This window comes from Ambystoma mexicanum, chromosome 1p (genome assembly GCF_040938575.1).
Source record: "Ambystoma mexicanum isolate Mex_15411 chromosome 1p, UKY_AmexF1_1, whole genome shotgun sequence".
Taxonomy (NCBI): domain Eukaryota; kingdom Metazoa; phylum Chordata; class Amphibia; order Caudata; family Ambystomatidae; genus Ambystoma; species Ambystoma mexicanum.
Genome location: NC_090921.1, coordinates 1,010,632,765 through 1,010,656,468, shown reverse-complemented (window position 1 = coordinate 1,010,656,468; position 23,704 = coordinate 1,010,632,765). Strand labels below are relative to the sequence as shown.

At 47.2% G+C, this 23,704-nt stretch overlaps 1 protein-coding gene across 3 annotated transcripts in view; it reads left to right on the top strand.

Moving 5' to 3' along the window:
- The window catches only part of PDPR (pyruvate dehydrogenase phosphatase regulatory subunit), a 1,147,433-nt gene that overhangs the window by 263,953 nt on the left and 859,776 nt on the right, over window positions 1–23,704 (top strand). For all 3 annotated transcript variants that reach the window (XM_069655114.1, XM_069655129.1, XM_069655120.1), the window contains one exon: window positions 18,066–18,229. In XM_069655114.1, the coding sequence (XP_069511215.1) occupies window positions 18,066–18,229 (164 nt within the window). The remainder of the gene's footprint in view (window positions 1–18,065; window positions 18,230–23,704) is intronic.

Here is a 23,704-nt window from a genome sequence, read left to right as displayed (position 1 = left end):
CAAACATAGCCCTTTCCCAGAATGACTGGCGAGCAATCAAATTTAGCTCAGGATAGAAATCACCCAGAAGATTTTGCCTAAATAATTCAAAAGGCATGCAAAATAGGACTAGACACTTTAATGTTTCTTCTTGATTTTCTAAGAAACAGAAGCGACACCACTTCATATTTCGAACAGGAAGGGCACGTTTTAACTGGACACTTTCCAATGTCGGCAACTGGTTCAATTTGAATCGCATATAAACCCTGCAAATTTTATTGCATGGACATTTCTGGATGTACAAAGGCCGAGATAGTCTCTTTCTGCCAAACTGAACAAATTCTGTATACGTTTTTTTTTATATATAATTGGCATCAATAGTGCATATCCAATCCATCTCGTATAATTTGCATTTTACCGAAGGCAACCCAAGAACTAGATCATCAAGTGACACATTTATAGATCCCAATACTTCCTTCATTTGTGCAGCAAAGAGTGAAATCGATGGTACCTCGTCTTCAGCCATAAGCTTTTTGAGATCCATATACAAAGAATTTCTTGGTGGGTCATGCAATTTGGTAAACGCGGGAGGCTTCCGCCAAGTGTATCTAGCTGACAAAGAAAGTAGTCCAAATTCCTGCCTAGCAATGTAATTGGGCACTGCAGATGCAAGACCCACTGTCGATTTCCATAACTGTTTTTGGGTTTTATTCAGTACCTCATCCAAATTAATAATGCTTATATCTAAACCATAAAGCAGGGTAGGTTCAACCTTTAGTAAGTAAAAATCTAGAAGTGGAATAAGCGAGTATCTGGAATATTTTTGATGGATTATCTTCATCTGGGAGAGTAGAGGATGTACCTTCTCAGCTATCCTCTGCTTCCAAGAGATCAGCGAATATGAATTGGCTAGGTGGTAACCCAGATATTTTATAGATTTCACCTATAGAACCAGTTTACTTGAGATATTCCATTTATAGCTTTTGCTACACTTATTATCATTAAAAATGATTACATTGGATTTGGCCGGATTAGCTTGTAAATTGTGCATCTGTATATTTGGAAAATGCATTTAGCTTCAACTGTAATCCGTACGGTGTACGATCCATAATGATAATACCGTCAGCAAAACAAAGCCAATGCAAACAAAGCTTACACAGACTTACGGAATACGTGGCAGGATGGATCCATAGGGCATCAAAATCGCAAATGTATAAATTAAACAAGATGGCTGCTAAAGAGCATCCCTGTTTAACACCTGTCCTGGAAGGGATTAGATCTATAACAGTCCCTTCCTGATTTATTCTGACCTGAAAATGGCGTGTTGGTATGCAGTAATGAAATAAAATGCACCAGCCTTTGTGGGAAACCCATATTCAACATTTTTGACCAAAGTATTTCTAATAACCGCATCGAAGGCAGAAGACAGATCTAATGGCACCATATAAACAGGACCTTTCTGGGCCGTTTTGGTATATGCAAACCGATGCACCATGATCATAGCATTCAGAGAAGTGCTCATGTACTTTCTGAGCCCTATTTGAAACCTTGAATATAAGTCCTTTTCAACAATATTATTTTCCAACAGCCTCAACAATAAAATAGAAAATACTTTAGCTGCAGACTCAGTGAGAGCAAATGGGCGAAAATGTGCCGGTTCATGATAATCTCCCGTCTTATGGATAGGTGGCATTCCGCCAGGACAGAGGAATAACATTTGTGCTTAGTATATGATCAAATTTGGTATACAGCAAAGAGGCCCAAAATTTAGGATCCGATTTCAAGATACAGGGCGGAATCCCATCGGTACCAGCGGATTTAGAATGTTTAGATGTTTTCTGTTTTGAAAAAAGAAAAAAAATGTTTTATGAAAGAAAGTTTGGAGAATTAAGGGCCTGATTCATAGAACGTTTTCCTATGTGATTGAGCAATAATAAAAAGCTGTGAATCGGGCCCAAAATCTGCTGGAGAGTAGAAATTAAAGAAGAGTAAGGAGGGCGTGGCCAAGAGCGCCGGCAATGCGGATGCTCTTTTAATGGCCTGCGTGGAAGACCCGATGCTCCGCATAATATTAATGCGTTCTATCGGACCTCCGATGTAGCGGGACACCTGGAGGGATGTGGGAGACTCCGGAGCCCCTGTAGCTGCAAAACCAACTGCATACAACCCACGATGCCGCTGAACGAGGGCAACGATTCCAAAATGGCGGGCAGAGAAGGAGCAGCGCACTGAATCACCGCCAGTGAGATCGAAGACTGGGCCTGCCCACCCTAGGTGGATCCAGCCCAGCAACTGAGCCCGGAGGGACAACCCCCCCTGCCCCTGCCCCATCTTCCCCCAACTTGGGGGCTCCGCCTGAGGACCAACAGGGGCCTGCGAGCCCGGTCGGGTGATCCCGGGACACTGCGCGCCCCGGCCCACGAGCGTATTGAGGCGGCGCTGCAGGGCGAGGACTTGGTTGCTCTCAGCCTTGCCTGCCTGGGCTTTGGTGGGGCGGCCGAGGCGCGGGGGAGGAGTGTGAAATCCCCAGGCACCGCTGCCCGCTTTTGAGGCATGGAGCGGGTCCCAGGGCCCTCCGGATTGCAATGCGGGATCCCGGCCCGGTCCTGCGCGGCATCAGAGACTCGCTGGACCTTCTTTCACGTGCAGAGCCGCTCGGGCCACCCTTCCCCTCCGAGAGACTGGCTAACTCCATTACAGTAAGTGCTCCTTGGGAGCCCGCCGGATGCGCAATATACTATCTCTTTAAACTGAGCCCCAAGCTGCACCGGAGCCCACAGCAGATCCAGGGGCACTCCGGCCCACTCACCTGCGGGCCCTTCCTTCATATTACTCAGAGTTCGGCCCCTGCCAACACTACCCGCCTTCACTGCAGGAGGCACAGGTCTGTCAGCAACCCCCACAGACCACCCTGCACCGCATCCAGCTCCTCATCAACGCCCCCCCCCCAGTGGTCAAAGTGTACAAAAAGAAGTAGTGGAGCTATGTTCCCTACTGGTCTGCACCGCTCCCCGCAAACCCCATCACCACACCCCCTCCCATGCACAATATAAACCCCCAAACGCCTGCGCCTGTAGGGAATGTTCAGTCCCCTGCACTGAAAGTGCAAGTTTCAACTGCTTCCTACACTTTTATTTTAAAACGAAACCGTTCCGGAACGGTTTCTTTTTAAAATAAAAGTATAGGAACAGTAAAACTTAATTAAAAGAAGTAGAGGAGCACCGCTCCCGCCCACTTCGACCACTGCCCCCCCACCCCTGAAGCAGAACACTCTCCCATTTCCTGGGGTGCCCCGGGCCACCTCAGAACCACTCAGGTACAGTTGGCTTAAACACTTGATAACTGGAAAAGCCACCTAAGCTTTGGAGTCTGGGTGATCCAGCCAGCCCAACGCCTCTCCCGCAAATTACTACGCAGTTGACCCAAGTATCTTTATTAGAGCAGAGAACAGAGGCTGGGGATCCTTCAGCCCCCCCCCCGCCCACCTGGCTGGACATAATACAAGTGAAGTTGACTGCTCTCCACAACTATACCCCCCCTGTTCAGGGGAACTCAGCGCCCCCCCTTACCTTCATAACTCGTGCCGCGATGTCCGGACAATCTAAACCTACCAAAAACCCAGACATAGCAGCAATGCTTCTCTCATCAGATAAGGGGAAGAAAATGGATCAGCTAAAACTCACCCCCCAAAACCCGGGGAGGATCGAGGAGTCCTAGCGACTTAAGAAGACATACAAGCGTTCATGTCGGACATAAAAACTGAATTCAGGTCTTGTATGACAGAACTCACAACGAAGCTTGAACAAACAGACCAAAGGCTTACAGAAGCGGAACACAGGAAAGAGGAGGTAGAAGATCGCTCCCTCGAACACTCTACAACCCTGGGAGAGGTCCAACTCTCAATCAGGGCGCTACAAGACAAGTGCGAGATTCTTGAATACAAACAAGAGGAATTGAAAAACGGAGCGCGACGCAACAATCTTCGTATTCGAGGCATTCCAACACAGTACTAGGCAAAAACTTGGAGAAATACGTGGGAGACTTTTTCCAGTCCCTACTGCCACAGGTAGACAAACACCTGCTGCTACTAGATCGCACCCACAGATTGCCCCCCCGCCGAGGGGTAGTCTCAGACCTCACCCCAGATGTCATAACAGGGGTCCACTTCTACACCACGAAGGAAGCAATCTCAGCCATAGGGCAGACTCAGGATGAACTCACCTTTCAGGGTTTCCCTCTCCAGATATACCAAGATCTCTCCCTCCTCAAACTAGAGAGAAGAAGAGCCCTTTGTCCCCTGACTCTGTTCCTGCAGGACCAGCATATCCGCTACAGATGGCTATTCCCGACAGCGCTGCAATTTGTCTATAAAGGCTCCCCTCAGAGAATCAGTCACCTAGAAGATGCAGAAAAGATCATGCATCCGGGCCCCTCTGAAGATCCCCGGAATGCAAGTCCCGAAACAGCGGCAGAGATACTCAATCCCTCTTCACCGAAACCAAGACGGGGCTCCTGGTCTTAAGTCCACAAAAACATAAGGGGCAAATAACCCCGCAACGACACTCCTGGAAGTCCTTCATCAAGGCGATGAAGCGGCAGAGAGGCCGATGAACGACACATAGAAAATTTGCATCGGGCTTCCACGGCTCATGCCTGTTTCCAAGGTTCATTCCACCACAACGACCTCGGAAGGAAACACACATTTGGCCCAGTTGGCCAAGGAAAGGGCCGAACCTACAATGTGGGCCCCCCTACCAGTTGAAGTTACGCCCCCCCATTGGGGGCACCTCAGGAGCATCGAACTTAAAATTTCTCTCCCTCAATGTCAATGGACAGAATGGACTGAATTTCCACGCCAAACGCAAGTCGATTTTACAAAAGCTCCAGGACGAAGACGCAGCGGTGGCCTTGCTCTGGTAACAGATGAGTTTCCTGGTAGACTTTGGGCGTCTTCGCTGTAGATTCTTCCCTCTCCAATTCCATGCTTCGGGAGGCTCCAAGAAAGGAGGCACTGCAATCATATTCAGGAAGGAGCTGAACCCTCAGGTCCTGGAAACAAAAACATGCCCGGAAGGGTGATTTGTGGGAGAGCTGTACACTTTTCCATCAGTATATGCCCCCGATTCCGTGCAGTCAGCTTTCTACGATACACTGGGCTCCTCCCTTTACCCCTTTTATAGAGGGCCAAGTCATAATTGGAGGAGACTTCAATGGAGTACCAGATCCCATGAAAGACAGATCTCACCCCCCCCCCCCACCCCAGAGACTTCACTCAGACGCTCAGCCACCTACGCCTGTTCAGATCCCTGGATGTGGTGGACTCATGGCGGGTGCTCCATCCCTCCAAAAGGGACTACTCCTTCTACTCCTATGTTCACCGAACCTTCTCAAGGATTGACCTCCTCTTGACATCCTATCAGCTGCTTACCTACACCAATGAAATATTTATGGGCCCGCGAATCCTGTCTGTCCACGCCCCAGTAATTATAGAGACCGGAGCACATACACCCAAGCCCGATTGTCCACGCAGATGGACTTTATATGATCCAATCCTTAATGAAATGCCACTAAGGGACAGGATAGCAAAAGCAATAAAAATATTTCTCGGAGAAAATCCAGTCGAAGACACCTCCCTGGCAAACACATGGGATGCATTGAAAGCGGTTATCACGGGAGAACTAATCGCACAGGGAGTGGCATTTCATAAGAACAGGCGGCAGACCCGCATAGCCCTAGAGTATAAACTCAGAGCAGCAGAGGAAGCCCACAAGGAGAAAGGCTGGTCTCCCAAGACCCAACGAGCTATCTGGATCGCCAGGAAGAAGCTGGAGGCCCACTATGCCGAACACACTGTACAGTTTATGGTTAAAGCCAGACAATTCTACTATGTGAAAAATAACAAGGCAAACAAACTGCTTGTTGCCAAGCTGTCTAAATCAAAGCGCAGTAACACTATCATCGGACTGCAAGACCCACAGGGGGTGATGCAATACGCGGAACAGGAATAGCAACGGCTAGAGGTAGACCATTGGGCCCAGGTGATGAGGGCACCATCGCGGGACCAAACCAAGCAAGTACAATACCTTCGTTGAGCGGCCCTCCCCCGACTGCATGATTCAGCTAAGGAGAGCCTGGAGGCCCCGATCACTGGTGAGGAGGTTGGGGAAGCCATCAAGTCTCTTAAATCCTGATCCCTGGGCCCAGACAGATTCTCCTCCAGGATCTATACAATTTTCAAACCTCAGCTGGTTCCCTCCCTGGTGGCCCTCTTTAATTCCTTCGGAGAGGCAGGGGCAATGACACCCTCAATGCAGGAATCCACCACCATTCTCTTACCCAAACCAGGGAAAGACCCGAGAGACCCGGCCTCCTACAGACCAATAGCCCTGCTGAATATTGACGCTAACCTATACTCCAAAAGTCTTGCTAATCGCCTATCACGCATACTACCTGATATAATTCACCCTGACCAAGCAGGCTTTCTTTTGTACAGATCTGCAGGAGATGACGTTCGCCGAGCCCTGAACCTAGTGGACCTAGCCTCCCGAAGCTCTTGGGGGCTGGTGTTGATGGCCCTGGACGCCACCAAGGCATTTGATTTTGGTCCTTCACGAGTCTTACCCTGGAGGCCTTCGGGTTTGGCCCAGTATTCCGTGCAGTGGTCCTGGCTAACTCCAAATACCAAAAACATTTCTCAGAATCAATGGCTCGCTCTCTGCCCCGATCCCCCTAACCTGCGGAACCAGACAGGGCTGCCCGCTATCTCCCTTACTATTCGCACTTATCATGGAACCCTTCGCCCAGAGGATCAGACTGAATAGCCACATTAAGGGCCCCCAGGACGGCCCATCCCAGCATAAAATCTCCCTACACGCGGATGACGTCTTGCTCACGATTTCAGAGGCCCGCTCCTCACTACCACACGCCCTATCTGCAATAACCAGCTACGGGGAGGTCACCGGCTTCTCCATCAACTTCAATAAATCGGTTGCTCTGTGTGTGGACCTCTCTCCGGAGGAACGGGAAGCACTGGTCCCGATGTGTCCGATAACATGGAAGGAGAAGGCCATGCCCTATTTAGGGGTCCAGGTACCCGGAAACCCGAAAGTCGCATATCGGGTCAACTTCCCCCAGCTCTTCAGAGAACTGGAAGGTGACCTGAAACGCTGGGTGACCCAAGAAATCTCGCTGATGGGGCACATAACGGCCTGTAAAATGAACTTACTCCCAAGATTCCTCTATGCCTGCTCCTCCCTTCCGGTTGCAATCCGAGCACCTGCCCTTCATGACCTACAGAAGAAAATGCTGCGGTTTATCTGGAGAGGTAAGAAGCTCAGGATCCCCCACAAGTCAACGCTAGGGGATGCGAGACTGGGCGGACTGGGGGGTTCACGACCTGCAATCCTACAGAGTGGCAGCACAACTAGCACATTTCCGCACATGGCAAATAACCACTGACCCCCCGAGATGGGTGGAATTAGAACAATCACGGCTCCCGCTCCCCCTGCTATTTCTTCTCCACATCCCGCCCTCTCTCAAATAATGATGGGATGGACTTGTGCTAGCGACTAAGCAGACTCTCAACTCCTGGGATTGGGCGCTGAAACAAAAAGGAATCCCGAGAGGAATGAGCCCCCTATCTTTCATAACCCGCCTTTCTCGCCCGGGGGACCCCCCCCTGAAATTACCAAAACTGGATAGCAACAGGCCTCGAAACCTTGGACCAGCTATACGAGGGAGACTTACCTCGCACCTTTGAACAGTTTAAAGAGAGGTTCCAACTCCAGGAAAGGGACAGATTCACGTACATTCAGCTACACCATTGGTGCTCCCAGCCCCAAACTCTCCAGGCAGCCACATGCCCTCTCACCCCCCTGGAACTAATTCTCAGGGATCTTCCAGCCCGGGCAGGATCTCCACCCTGTACAGATGTTTTCTTGGGGACTTCCTGGCCTTGAAGACCCGATGCATGGCTCAGTGGAAGGCTGCCTTGGGAACCATGTGGAGGACCAGGCCTGGGTAGACATTTGGACCTGAACGCACACTTCTTCCACCTGCGTCACCAACAGGGAATGTACGTATAAAATCCTCCTGCGCTGGTACTACTCTCCCCTCAGGCTCCATCACATGAACCAGTCCTGCGACTACGCTTGTTGGAGAGGATGTGGCCGACCGGCTCCTTTTTCCACATGTGGTGGACATGCCCAAAGATCCAACAATTCTGGAAACTATGTCTAGCTACTATTGAACAGATTACCCAGACAGCCCTCCCTCTGGAGCCTGAGCCCGTCCTCTTGGGGGCCCCTGTTCCCAAGATCTACCCACGCTCTGGGAACAGAGCGAAACTGCTGACTCAATGCCTTCTGGCGGGGAAAATAGTAATTGCTCGCTTTTGGAAAGCCCCCGATGGCCCTCATATATCCCAATGGTGGGAGAAAATATGGGACATACTGATAGCAGAAAAAGTAACAGCGGCAAGAGCCGGACCCCTCCACAGCTTTCGGGACATTTGGGCCCCAGTTCTGGAGTATGACCAGAAATTTCCTGCATTAACTCACAAGCCTACCAATATCCGATGGGCCATGAGAGCCTACGATCATCCTTGAAAGGGGTGGAAGCATCCCTGGACCAAGAACCATAAGGGGGGTGAGGGGGGGCGGTTGGGGAATTGGAGGGGAGTTATGGATTTTCTTTACATGCTTTATTTACACTGTACTGTTGTCACCCTGCCTTGATTTAAAATAAACATATTGAAAAAAAAAAGAAGTGTAAGCATAATGCTCACCTCCGGTCTTGACATAGAATGCAAATGTGGATAAGACAAAGCCTTAAAAAGGCTGGTGAGATTGAGGTCAGAAAGCGTTCCATCACTGTGATGCTTTTTGGGATCTGGGAGCCCCGATCACCCTATACAGTAGTGTTGGTACTTCCTCAGACAAAAGCTTGTCACAGAAAATAACTTTAAATCTATCACATCGAGGTAGCTTTTCTGCTACTTAAAAGCCCCTGACCCAGAATTATCCACAGTAATTTACCCCCGGATATTTTAGGAACATGAGGTGGACCACAGGTTAGAGCAACGTCTCCCTTTTGCCCAAACATGAGTCCTGAGGCAAGCATCTCTGCACTTCGGCCCAGAATTGGACATTCCCATGCCACCGGAGGCTCTCCGCAGTAGTGCAGTAACATTGCAGTTTTTAAGGTCATTCTGAGCTGGAAGCGTTCAGTCAAAAGGTCAGATAGTATCCTTTGCCCTGCAGCAAAGCACATGCACCAAATACCTAAAACTATAGTTCCTCTCGTTTTGAGCCGGATTACTATACCAACAACACATCATCAGTAGGGTAAACCTTAACCTGTCAAACAGTAGATGACCAATTCACATGACAGAGTCAACGTCAAAGGATCAAAAATCAACATCTCTATGAATAAATGGAAATGGGAAGAGCATTTAATTACAATGGATCAGCAGCAGGAAAGGTTTGAAAAATGTGCAGACTGAAATCTAAGCGCATTCAATCTTAAATGTTTTGACTGCATATACTTCTCTATCCCTCCTGTTTCCATACTCCTACCCCTCACATATCGAAATCTGCAGCTTCTCAGCCAAATAAATTGTTTGTTTCATTTCCACAGCCTTGTAAATAATGCAGCACATATTTGGAAAAGAGTGCGCATGTGGCTCGGAAATCAGTGAAGTAAAATTAAAGTGCATAATATGGTCAAACTTCTGCAATCCAGTAATCAACTGGGCAGATGAGTGAAGAGCCTTATTTAACAGAGCGAAAGATGAGGCTGCAAGTCCAGTCACAATGGCATTGCCTTCATCAAGTACAGATAAAGCCAAGGTTTGGACAGCGGAGTTAAAGTTTAATGGAGGAATAATTGTATTGATTTTGTTAAAAAGCTGAAAAAACAAATGTAATCTGTGAAATGTGACTTTAAAAAGTCAAATAAGAATTGAGCATTATGCCCAAAGGTTGAACAGGGGACACCAAGAAAGGGGTGATACCTGAAGAAGAAAGAAAAAGTATCAAATCTTGTACAGGAGTATACGTGGAAGTAGAAACCAAAAGACATTTGTTTTTGGGTGATTCAGTTTTAGTTACAGCGAAGACTTCAAATACTTGATAGCACTAAATAAGTCCCCCTGGAGCGTGATGTCAGCCATAAATGACCGTCTTAAAAGATATTGGCCCTCATTACAACACCGGCGCTAAACCATGGCGCTATTAGCACCATGGTTGGTGCCGGTGTTGTAACAAGTCCGCCATGGTGAAATGGGGAAATACCGCCCCATTCCAAGGTTGGCGGGGCGGTATTTCCCCATTTCACCATGGCCCTTCCCCATTCCCATTTTTGCCCCATAGGGCTCAATGGGAATGGGGAAGGTGGCAATTACGGTAACGCTAATTGCGGTACCGTAATTGCCTGCAAGGTCCCTTTGCGGGTCCCTAATTTAGCGGCTGGTCCAGACCAGCCGTTAAGGTCGGGTGCCGCAAAGGGACCTCGTAGTAAGGCGCTACACGTGCCGGCTGTAAAAAAAATAATAAAACCACCATGCACTTTTTGGGATGATTGGATCATAATTGGATTCCGGAATGCATACAGATTTGAACTCTAACAGACAATTGGACATTTTGACTACAGAGTTTTTGCGCTGTTCTGCAGCACACTTTCAATTTGTCTTGCGTATAATATTTGTGGGGGTTTAGGGAAGCCTCTTGTGTTGCATCTGCTGCAGTTAACCGTCTTAATCTAAGAGAGCTTGGCACACTACAGTTTGTTACTCCCCATACCTGAATGGGTTTTGTTTGCTTATATTTGGGGTGAATTGACCGTTCACCCTGATCTTAGCCTTAGGGAGTGTGTATAGTAATGCCACTAATGAGATGAATTGCTCCCCCACCCGCCGTAACCCGGACCTGAGAGAAGTATAGCTGACCATAAAACTGACAGAATTCTTGAACAATCTCCAAGTCTGCAAACCATTTTGTTCCATGTGTACAATACACGATCCCTGGGATTTTCCGATTTGGCAGCTCTAGCTAGCAGTCCACCCGATCTCTGTCCCTCCCCATATTGTCTTATTGCAGCCTTCTCTGAGAGAAACTTTACTTCTCTGTGGGCTAGTTCATTGAACCTCTGTAGGTGTTTCCTGATCTCTGCTTGTTCCAATGGTGTTGGTGTGGATGCCTCCATTTGTAATCCTTTTCTCTGGGTCTCAGCTTTTCTGATTTTGCTACGTATTTGGTTTAATACCCCGGATTCCCTCGAGTTGGACTCACCCCTAATTACGAATTTAAAAAGTTCCCACCGGCTCACAGCTGATTCCACTATCTGAATTTTTTTTTTTTTTAAATGCATATATTGCCCCGGTCAGGACTTCCCGGAATACCACATCTGTCAGTCGCTCACTTTTAAATATCCTAGGTGTTCTCCCTGTCCCTCGACCCACTAATTCAAACACTAATAATACTCGGGCATGGTCCAATAATGTATGCGCCAGGATGGACACCTAAGTCACTTTACCTAGTGTGTGGGAGACTAGGAAGTAGTGTAGCTGGGATCCTGAGTTGTGCGTGGAGGAGTAATATGTGTATTCCGTTGTCCCCTGGTTTCTGATTCTCCAGACGTTGGTGACCTCCCAAGTTGTACACATGCCTTGAAATGTACCTGTCATCCTGGATGGTGGGTGGTGAGTCCCGTCCCCCTCCCTCCCCGGTGCGATCCAGGCCCTGCTTCATGACTGCATTGAAATCCCCAGCCCAGATGATCTACTTGGGTGATATCCTCCCCAATTGCCGATCAATCCCCTCCAAAACTTCCAGCGTGTCCTGGTCTGGCCCAAAATAGTTGACATGGGTGTATAATCGGCCCTGTATTATTCCCTGTACCACCACACCTCTGCCCTCCTGATCTTTGACCATTGTAGTTAGACGGAACCCAACAGATTTATGGATAAGAATACGCACCCTTCTAGAGTATGAGGAGTAAGAAGAGAAATATCAGTGGCATCCCCAGCTTTTCCCAAATTTCGATTCTGTGTCTGACGTCAGATGCGTTTCTTGTAGGAACGCTATTTCCACTTGGTGTCTCTGTTTGTATAGTAATACCTTGCGCCCCTTAGACGGACAGTTTAGGCCCCTCACATTCCATGTGATGTTTCTAAGTGACCCGTTCATTGCACACCCACGACACATTTCAACCAAGTATTATACATTTGAGCAGTATGTACATCACTTGGCAATCCAATGAGCCCGCATGGCCTCCAATTTTCTTATACGACTGAACCAATAGCCCTTACAACAATCCCGCCCCCGCTCCATTCTCGTTAACCCACCTGTACCCCTCCCCTCTTAGATTGGAGCCATGCCGTCCTGGTAGTGATCGTTCAACAGTTCCACATTTGCGAAGATGAAATAGCTCAAGACCCCACTGTGTAACCCAACTTAAACCCCAACTGTGACTCCCTCCCACTCCCACCAGCAGCCCTAACCTGCCAGTTCCTCTCCACCCTGATATCAACATATGCTCACACTTGGGGGGGCTCACCAGGACCCAGTCATCCCGGTAGCCCGGTCAATAGATAGTGTCTCAACTGCCATGAAATCGCAAGGTCCGGTGTTTTCCTGCTCTGGGGATGCATCGCACGAGCCTCTCAGGCAAAACTCCACTCAGTCATTGTTGCCTCCGTTGCCTGGGGACCTCGGGAGGGTCTCAAGGAAAGAACTTGCTTCCTCCTGTGTGGAAAAACTGCACCCTTCTGCCATGTTCAATTCTAAATTTAGATGGGAACAGCATCGCATATTTAATGCCTCTCTCCCTGATTCTTCTTTTCACATCAATAAATGTCTCCCTCGATGATTGTACCCTATCCGAGAAGTCCAGAAAAAGTCTGTTCTGTGCGTTGTGGTATCTCAAGATGCCTTTATCCCTAGCTCGCCACAGTGCCACATCTCTGTCACGATAGTTCAGTAGTTCAGATATGAGCGGGCGGGCAGGTGCCCCAGGTACTGGTTTCCTAGAACTCGGTATGCAGTGCGCTCTTTCCACATTAAATGCAGCAGAGAATTCCTCATTGGCAAGAACCTCTTTCAGCAGGTTCTCCACCATTGCCTCCATGTTGTGCTGGTCCGCTGCTTCTATTATCCTGAGGTTATTTCGCCAGGATCGAGATTCAAGGTCATCTTGTTTCTCGGTCAACCCTTCACACACCGTCTGAGCTCTGCCAGATCTCTCACTGCAGTATTAGTCTCTTCTTTGACAGTAGATATTCTGCCTTCGGCCTCTTCCAACCGTTCATCATGCTTATCCAGGCGCCCCTGCATGTGGTCCACCTTGCAAGTCAGGGTGTCCATTTTGACGTCTAATTATTGAATACTGGTTTTCACGTGTCCCAGCATCACTTTAATGTCACAGAGCATCTCATGTGGGTCTGACACTGCAGCTTGTGAGGTTCCCTTCCGTGGGCTCTCCTCGATTCCTGATGATTTGGGCAGCGCAGTGGCTTCAAAGTGTAATTTAGTCTGTTGCTTTCTTGATTTCTGTGCTTTAGACATGGTATGTTGGGATATGGTATCCCCTCTACTGATCCCAGGTAATCTGTATCAGGTGGTCTTGGGTTTCTGGCTTAGTAGCACCCCTCTGGAGTCTAGCTAAATTCACTGTGCGGTCTTGTGGTCTTTAATCCTGGTTCACTGGTCTCACTTTGACACTAGTGGGCTGTGCCTGCTGTTTCCTGTTGTGCCCACTGTCTGCAGTTTACTCCGGAGGATTCGACCGGGTCGTAGATTATCAGCGATGGTGTGGCGGCGTGCCTCCCATCCCGAGGTTGTATCCTTTTGCTCCTCCGTTTGCACATGCACCCCATCTGCCGGGACATTCCCGCAACCGTGGAGGCTGCAGATACCGAACATGGGGAGCGGGGGACACCCCTGCAAACCCTGCTCCTCATGTTTGATATTTTCGGACCAAACTGAAAAGGATAAAAGAACAGAAAACAGACCTGGATGGCAAGAGAACAAAAAAGGCTACGTTTCCAAGGTTTTCTGGTAGGTTTATGTAGTCAAAAATGAAGGTCAAAATGTACAGCAAAAAGTAGGTAAAAAAGGCAAAACGATTAAAAAAAATGACCAATTTGGGTAATACTGTTAATATCATTTTCTTGAACTGCAACACTGGGCCTAGCACATTTGTCAACTTGCATGCTATTTCCTCCCGCTTACCTGTTATTAGTTTGCTTGTTGCCAACATATGGCACAGTTTTGCATTTGCTTGATTGCATATTTGGTCTGCTGGAAGAACATTGATGCATATACTGTACAGTTTCGCCAGCGTCCAGTTTACCCAAAAAGATGATGTGTTGTTGTATGTATAGCATGCCAAGGCCTTTCCTTTTTTCTTGTGTACCTCTTCGAGATACAACCCGCTCTGTTTCTGGCATTTGCATTTGCAGATCTTACACAGTCTAGTCTTGTTTTTTATAGAAATGTAGGATCCCTATTTGGCTGATATTTTGTTGTCATGTTGGCAGATCATGTCTTTGAAAATCTTGATGAAAGTGATCTCGTTGGTCGTCAATTGCAGCATATAGGGAATTATAGACTCCTTTATTACCCTCTATTGCTCATGTTTGTTATGTGGTAGATTATAACTCGTCTGCAAGGGGACCATCGCATCATCGCTATAAACTGCCCTAGGACATTCGTGTTTCCTTCAGTCCAGCCTGACCACACTTGAGAGGGAAATTTCAGATTTACGAAGGGATTCTTCTAGAAGGGCAAGCTGGGAACAAGCAGGGGTGGACTGGGAACCAAAAGATCCCCTGGAAATAATATTCAAAGTGGCCCCATGTTGCACATTTTCACCAAGCCCAACCCTTTTCCTATGGAAATAAAATAGATAACCACACAAAAGTGGCCCAGTGTGCAGAGGCCTACCAGGAAATCTCCAGAGTTACCTATAGACCAGTCCACCCCTGGGAGCAAGCTTGGGGCGTTTTGTTTCTGTACAAATCTGGTGGTACATTTCCTCTGTGCACATCATGGCATCTGTTGGCTCCATGCCATTTTATTTCAATAGAGATGTTCTGTACCAGCAAGTGTTCTGATTTGGTAAATCCTCGCAAATGGATACATGTATTGACCCCAGGGCAATTGGCAAGCTCTGGCGGTTATAGAAAAGCAACCGCATTCTACAAAAAAGTTTAGAAATTGTGGAAGTTTAAGGTCACTGCTGTCAAGGATAGTCTCCAGTTGTGCAAAGAAAATATTGGTGGTGAAAAAGAAATGTACCCTTCAGAAACGGAGTCTGAAAGTTACCATGGCTGTTCCTGGGTCGGAAACAAAAGTGATATGATGCTGGATTACGGCGTGCTGTCCAGTAGCAAACAATGCTATGCAGCAGCCAGGAAGTGACCACAGAGAGGCAGATCTAGTAAGCCGCTGGTTCCTCGAATCCTAGGGATTTTACATGAAGGTTGTTTTTTTAAGAATGCGTTTTGTAGTTGTCTGGTTTACTGGGAACTTGCACTCATTTTCCAGGCCCCCCATCCCCGTTTGTGAGTAGACCATGTGGGACAAGCAGTAAGGCTTCTTCTGAGAGCAGAACATTTTTAGAGGCTTACAACACTGCTGATTTCACTGAGTCAATGGGAGCTTACGTAGCTTGCTGTTCCCTCTGGGCAGTACAGAAGACTGGAATCCTCTGATCCCAGCAGCACTTCGCCTTCTGAGTAATCTTGGGCAGGTAGCAGCAGATCTTGCGCAGGTTGTCAGTTCAGGATACTTCTTTGTGCGTCAAGACTCTTCCCAATGATTTACAACTTTGAATTGCTGTTCCCCTATCATATTGAACATTGGAAGCTTAGTACAAACTCAAACTCCAATCACGACCACGAATCCTTTCAAACATTTGGCAGTCACCCAATCATTGTATATTGCCACATCAATACACCCTGAGCAAACGCACGGGATTTGAATTCAGCCTTGAATCCGAGACATCCTTTACTAATACTTGTCAGATCTGATCTTGGCTCTCTCAGGTTTCTGGCGACTCAAGGTAGAAGGTAGCCAACCCCTTATTTTGCAATGTGTTTCCTTTCGCTCAGGAAAGCCTAGTTTGGTTGGGCATCTCCTTCAGGAATACTGATGCACAGTGCCAACGCGGCTCTTTGCCAAGGTGTCTGTGGACCTTAATGCAACAATAAGTGGCTAATGCTTTGGACTGCTGGCCCACAGTTCTTTGATGCCACCACCGTCTGATCTGGCACACCTATCTTGGCCAGTTTACTGACATTGAAATACAAGGGGTCGCTTTTGGGCACCCCACCCAGAAAAGCTTTACATATCTTTTTGTACATAGCTTTTTCCAGCTGCTCCAGCAACAAACTGCTCCCACAGAAGCAAGTCCTCACCTGTCTCTGCCTAGAGGCTATCTCGCCATCCTCCTCCAACCCCCCCTCCCCCCCAGCTGAAACCAACACCATCGGCGTTGTGCAGCAGGCTAGCCCCCTTCCCTTCTTGCCTGCCTGTCCCCCACCCACCCACTCCCGAGCCCTGATTGGTGTTTCAGAGGCTCATCTGGCCCAGGAAACCCGCCCCATTTTTAATTGAGACTCTGGGCAGCCACATCCAGGCAGCTGTCAAACCTCAGTGGATAAGGGCAATTCCCCCCCGTGTTTGCCTGGTGCCCTTGTCCTGCCACACACCATGCTCTCCATCTACAGCTATTCTCAGGTATTGGATGCCTATTTTGTATCTTGCCACTTGTATTTTGCCACACTTGCATTTTGCGGTTGTATTTGGCCACACTTACATTTAACGTTCCAGAGTGTTCCAAAGGTAAGTTTGTCACATTGACTCTTGCTACTGTTTGTTACCACACTTGCATTTTGCGGCTTTATTTTGCCACACAAATGTGGGCTTGCAGCTTTGAATCTTGCAACTACTATGTTTTGCCTCACCTATTTTTGCCTCAAAAGTGCTCTGAGTTTAGGTCTCCGCTGCACTCTAATTTCACCCAGAGAATACAGCTGAGCCCCACGAATAAATACGGCATAGCTGTTCACATAGCCTCGCACCTTTGAGATGTATGCTATTTGACTAATACCTTACCCTAAACATACTTCACTACAACCCATAAAATACAGCTGCGTCCCACTCAAAGTTCGGTCTAGTTCACATAGCTTGGCTCTTTGACACTGAGCCCATTCATCATGCCTTTGTATGGGCTGCTGTTAGAGACCTAGCCATTCTCTACCTACCTTTCATTTGGCAATAAATTCACACACACATTTTACCACTCCCTTCATTACTTCTCCACACCGACTATCGTCTTCCAAAGGGCATTCACCCTCATAGCGCTTTGAGGCCATAAGAATGGCAGCAGGCGCTATACAAATACCACCTAACATCTCAGGGGGCTTGTCTCAGAGTTGCACACTTGATGAGTCCTTGTGTGGGGACCCACCATTGAAAAAGGTAATTGAACCATTCGTATCACGAAAAAAGATCAAAGGATACATGTTAGAATCATAACTTAGGATATTTGTCCTAACATTGCATCACTTGGTTAAGTAAAAACAACAAAGGTGTTTTTTTTTTTTAAAAGGTTCCCCAAATACCAGAGCACCCTTAACTTTCTGAGCTTGTAAATCTGCTTATATTCACCTGGTATGATAGTCCCCCATCTAGTTGTTAGCTTAGACTATTACATCTTCTTTTTCAAATTCGAAAAACTGGGTTTCAGCGTTTGTCCTAACATTGCTTCACTAAGTTAAAGTAAAACAAGAAAGGTGCTTTTTCTATAGGTAGTAAAAATAACAGAACACCCCGATGGGAAAAAAAGTGTTGCATTTAAGTAACTTTCCCTTTTGCATTGGTTGAAATACCTTAGACTCTTCACCTCCTGTATTTTAACCCTAAATCTGCAGTGATGTATGTTTTACTTATTTGGAACACAAGGCCAAGGATGCATGAAATCGTATATGAGAAAATGTTCAAACACTCCAGTAATGACATTCGAAGAAATGGCTATTGAGCCTTGAAGAAGGCTATATTATTTTGTCATGCCTTTCTCTACAGGCTAATGGGAATCCCTTGTGAGATCATCACTCCAAAACAGGTTGCAGCTCTGCATCCTCTCATCAACATTCATGACTTGGTCGGTGCCATGCACGTGCCTGAAGACGCAGTTGTGTCTACAGCTGATGTGAGCCTTGCACTTGCCAAGGCAGCTTCGAGAAATGGTGAGAATCTTTACAAGTTTTAAGACATGAGGTGATGAAAAGTCAAGGGGTGTGTGTATCCCAACAAGATTATTATAAAAAAGAAAAGGAAATGTCTCTGTCGTGCCTCTGCACAGCAGCACATGGGAAGTTCTGATCGTCATCTGATTCTATTACATTCTTTTTTTTAAATTCAGGATGCACTACACAATAACGCTGCACATGGTATTGCAAAGTGAGGGACAAGGAGAACGCTAAGGAATGTACGCGTTTTAAAATATGCATCCTCCTAACGCTTTGCACCCCAACCAGTTGAATATTACATTTTTGGGACATGTCATGGAGGCCCTCCACCATCTTGCATAACTCACAGCTCTGTGTAATGTTTCCTCACTTACCTTTACAGAACTTGGACGCTACCTTCTGTTATTGAGATTATAAACAATTTAATCACATATTTTAGGACTTGCCATTGTGTGGTTTTAATGTGGTTTTACTCTAGAACAGTTTGAACATCCAGAATAGTACTCCATAATAGTACTCATTTTCTTTGTCATCCTTTTCATTGTTGGCTCTGTGAGCTACCTTTCCATGCTACTAAGAGTGCAGCCGCTATTTAGGAGGAGTGGGTGGTGGTATTTGTCGGGGACAGTTTAAGTAGTCTGACTCTGTCAGGAGGCAATGGGGACCCCTCTCAGCTTGGGATGGTAGGCCTACCTGGATGGAAGCCAGAGCCAGTCCTACCCCAGAAGGCAAATCTGGCAGTTGGGAAGACCTTAGTCCCTGTCCCTGCTTTATGTTCCCATATTGAAAAGAACTCATAACGCTTGCTATAGTAGGCTGCCATACTAAGCTCTGACGAACCTGCACTTGAGACAGGGCGGGGTGTTTGAGCCACAGGAAGAAGGATGTTTTGGGATGTTCGGGGGAGGCAGAGGTGGCCAACCAAGAGACCAAAAGGAGGAATGGTGGTGGGCTGGAGTGTGGAGGCACATTTCAGAGCATGCAAGGTATTGGTTAATGAGAGAAAAGTACTGTGTTGTGTGTTCGTGCAAGGTGTGTGAGTCAAAGTAGAGGGAAGAGTAGGGAGTGAGTGGAAGTTGACTGAGGGAATGAATAATGGCAGGGGTGTAGAGTAGGAATGGAGAGTTGTAGTACTAGTAGTAGTAGTAGTAGTTCTACCATATTCAATGAATTCACCTGAGGTTACCAAACACTACAATGCTCAGACTACATTAGATCGAACGAAGAAAGCAGAAGACTGGAAATGTGGTGCCCCACTGACATGTAATATCATTGTAGAATAGTAAACTGAAATCTTTCAATGCTACATCGCATAACAATAACAAAAGATATAAACACTTATTTTCTGGACATAAGTTATTGGTGAAGGATGCATTGTCTGGCCTCAATCCAAATTAGTAGCTTGACTAGCAACATTCTTCATGGGCGGTTTGCCAACACCGCCTAGTGGGAGGCAAATCTTGCAGCACTAAAGAAGTGATAGAAGAAGGTATGGTGATGCTAAAAGGAAATGTGAACACCAAAGACGCATTTTATTTTCAAAGTTGTGACGATGATCTTGTCTCTGACCTTATTAGTCAGTGTTTCTATACGTTACTGTAGATTTCTTCGAATATCATTTCCCCTAATGAGATTTCACCGAATATATTTCACCAAAAATGGTAGGGGAAATGGTATAGGTGTAATGCATAATAAATAGGCAAGGTGTGGGGTAAGGGTATAAGTTAGGGTACGGGGGGTGTGAGGGAGGATGCGGGAGGTCTCCCCCCCCCCCACCCTCCCCCGGCATTAAAAAAATAATTAGAAAAAGTAAGATTTCGTTTTTCAGTGAAATGGATTCAGTGAAATCTCCGTTAGGAGAAATATATTCGAAGAAATCCTATACATCAGTTTTTATAGATTTTGTAGTTATTGTAAGACTGAATACTGTCTTATCTGTTTTTGTATCTCAGTTACTCTTTCTAGCTCCACTCGTTTACTTTTCCTCTTTGATGTCCCTCCTCGTCCTCCCTTTTATCCCTTCTTGTATGTTTTGCCTCCATATCGCTCCATTGCTGTTGCACCTTGTACATTCCTTCCTCTGTGTTGTCCTCCTCTTTACAGTGTTTTCGTCACTCCACTTCGACCTCTCCATTCTCTTTCTTCCACCTTCCTCTCCACTAACCTTGCTCTGTGTTATCTAATAGTCTGTTACCTTCCACACTTCTCACTTTGGGCATCCCTTCGCACGTTGGGTATCTCTCGGTTTATACTGCACTCTGGAATGTTGCCCATGGTCAGAAGATGTGCTGTAGCTGTGCACTATTCCGGAGCAGACCTTTTGATTTAACAAGGAACGGAGCATACTACAAGTTCCCTAACTGATCTAAAGGCAGTCCATCTTCTTGGATGCAGGTGTCCCTTCAGTCATGATTGCCCAACCCCCGGAAGGTAAGTGCCTAATCTGAAGTTCCCTGTTTAGGTGAGCCTCTTCTTACTGCAAATGACTGAGGTTTTTGACATTGATGCAGTGGCTGACCTGCAGTGGATCCAGCTAGTTCTGTTTAACCAACTTCCCTCCAATGTCACCTAGTATTTTCTGATGGTAATCTGCAGTTTGCAGAGCCATGTGACCATGTTCTTGCGGCTTTCCATGTCTCACCTTTTTCTCTCCACTTGCCTGCCCTAGGTTAGAAGGTTCCTCTAGGCGTGAAAAGATGCATGTGATCCCTGTGGTATGGGGAAACTTTAGGGTTTTGCAAAATAACCCAACTGCTGAACAGCAATTGCCCTCTTAGTAGCATGGAGGCTGTGATGACTACTGCCTTGGGCTGCATTACAACTCCAGTCCATGGGCTTGGATGCACCAGTGACATAAAGACCATCTTCAGCGTAAATTGTGATTACCAGGCTAACCTGGTCAAAGTATAGTAACGTGTTTATTCACTTTTTGCTGGTATATATGCCCCCCTTGCATGGCTGAGCTAATTTCGCCATCAAACCTGATTTTGATCTACCCTAATTTAGCTGTTGTGGGGATTTTAATTACCAAAACTCTAACCTTAATGTCCTGTGTGCTAGAAATCTGGTGACTAGCCTCTCTGACTTGTTCTTAGACCTACACAACCAGCTGCCCACCCACAAGAGTGGGAATTTACTGGACCTTATCTTCTCTGAGGAGTGCTTGATGGCAAGTTTCAGACCTATTCCTGTTACCTGGTCTGACCATTCCATGTTAAAATTACTTATTGCACCCTTAGAGTTTCACATGGCCTACAAATGTCACAAGGTGGACCTGTATGCCTTTGCAGATCAGGTGCTGGATGCTATGCATAGTTTATGAAACTTGGCGATGATGCCTGCACTTCTCTCCTGAGAGCCGTTTCGTAGGTGGCAGATGTTCTAGCTCCCAGCCAGCCCCATTTTGGAAGAACTAAACCCACGGCAGCCTGGTTTACTTCTAAACTTTGTGCTCAGACAGGCCTGTCTCTGTCTTGAAAGGAAATGGCGGCTTGATTATGAGGCAGTAGCATGCAAAAACTACAAACTAGCTGTGTTAAGGTACCATAGGATGATCATAGAGGAGAAATCTAATTTCTATGCTTCCAGGATAGCAGAAGCTTCATGTTCCTCTAGGGAATTGTTTAGGGTGGCTAAAGAACTGACTGCATGTCCTGCAAAGAGACAGGACAGGCACCCAGATGCACAATCACAGTGCAATGCTATCAGTATGTTTTTTTTTCAGACAAAATCGGGGATATGTCATGAACTTCAGATCACGCCCCTTTTGGACCGCCTGGTCCTTGTCTCAACGGGCTTGCATTCCGTACTACTTCCGACATGGCCGTCCAGAGCTGAAGCCCTTGCTCGCTGCATGCGCTGAACGCGGCGTGGTCTATTTATAGACCACGCCTTCCGCGGCTCCGTGCGTCTCAATGCTATTGCAGAGTAGGCCAGACGTGTGTTCGTATCTCGCAGTATTGTTTCCCTTGTCCCGGTGTTATTACCCATTCCTTTTCCTTTCCCTCTTCCTGGTTCCGAGCTTTTCTAGCCTTTTCCATTCTCCCGGATTCCTGGACTCTGTGATCCCGGAACTAAACGCAACCTGGAATCAGACGAATCTCGAGCAGCGCTGTTCAAGACCAGGAACGTTCGCAAGAAGGCAGCGATCGAAGTCACTGGCAAACATCGGACCCAGGTGAGAAGGGGGGAACTCCTTGACAGGATATTCATCAGACAATAATTAATGGACTATCGGCCAACTGGGTTGACGGGCCACAGAGCCCCCTTTTTAGGGGCCCTGTTGCATCTGCCGGGGCAAAATTCTTCTGGGTAGATCCCGTTGATGAGGACACTGTTTGGAAGGCCCAGAATGGGCTGAAATCGGCATCACCTTTTGATGCAGTACCTCTCCATGCTCTAAAGGCCCTCGCACAGCAAGCCATTTGTCGGTTTACAGTGGCTTTACAGTACTCCTTCAGTTGTGGGGTAATTCCAGCTGCACTGAAGCATGCAGTAGTGACTCCTCTTCTGAAGAAACTGAACTTGGATCCTCTGGCTGAAGCCAGTTACAGACCCATCTCCCTGCTTTAATGAATCTTATGGAGGCTGTTATCACACCGCCGTTGTCAACATTGTTGGGAAAATAACAACTTCCTGCCTCCTTCTCAGTCTGGGTTCTGTCCTGCCAGGGGTACGGAATCAGTTATGATATCTCTGCTGGACAATTTAGACCTACTCCAGGACCGCACAGAGGTCGGGGTGTTAATCCTTCAGGACCTCTCTGCGATTTGTTTGGTCCCCAGTCGGCCGATACCCTGTGGAATTTTCAATTTTCGCCCAAATCACTTGGCCCATGTCCAACGGTCCAAACATCAGTAAAGAGCCTAGGGGTGAGACTGCTCCCCAGTGGGTCGCGAGAAGTTCAGATTTTTGCAGTGTCTAATGCTAGTTTTGGGAAACCTAAAATCCTAAGGAAGATGCTGCCCTCTGACAGCTGCACCCTGTTTGTCACTTCAACGATAATGGGGCCACTGGATTGCGGCAATGGGATCTACCTGGAGCAACCCAGATATCAGCGACAATGTATGCAGGTACTCCAGAATGCCGCGGCCAGGTTGGCACTTAATGCCCCCCATTTGACTCTTTCGGCCTTCTGCAGTGCCTTCCTTGGCTCCCAGTTGCGGAACGGATAAAGTTCAAGATACTTTGTGTCCCTCGTCATGCTCTGTATAAGGTAAGGCCAGAGTATCTGAAAGACCAGATCGAGCACGATCATCCAACTAGGCAACTGCGCTCCTCTAATCGGGCGCTTCTGAAAGTACCTAGATTTCAGCAGTAGGGTTTTGGCAGTCGCTCTTTCTCGGTCGTGGCCCCCTACTCTGTGGAATCTTCTCCCACCTAGCGCCTGGAGTGACAGAGAATCACCTCCCCTTCCGAAGGGCAATTAAGTCCTTCCTGTTTTAATCTGACAGCATGGATTTTCTTCTTCAT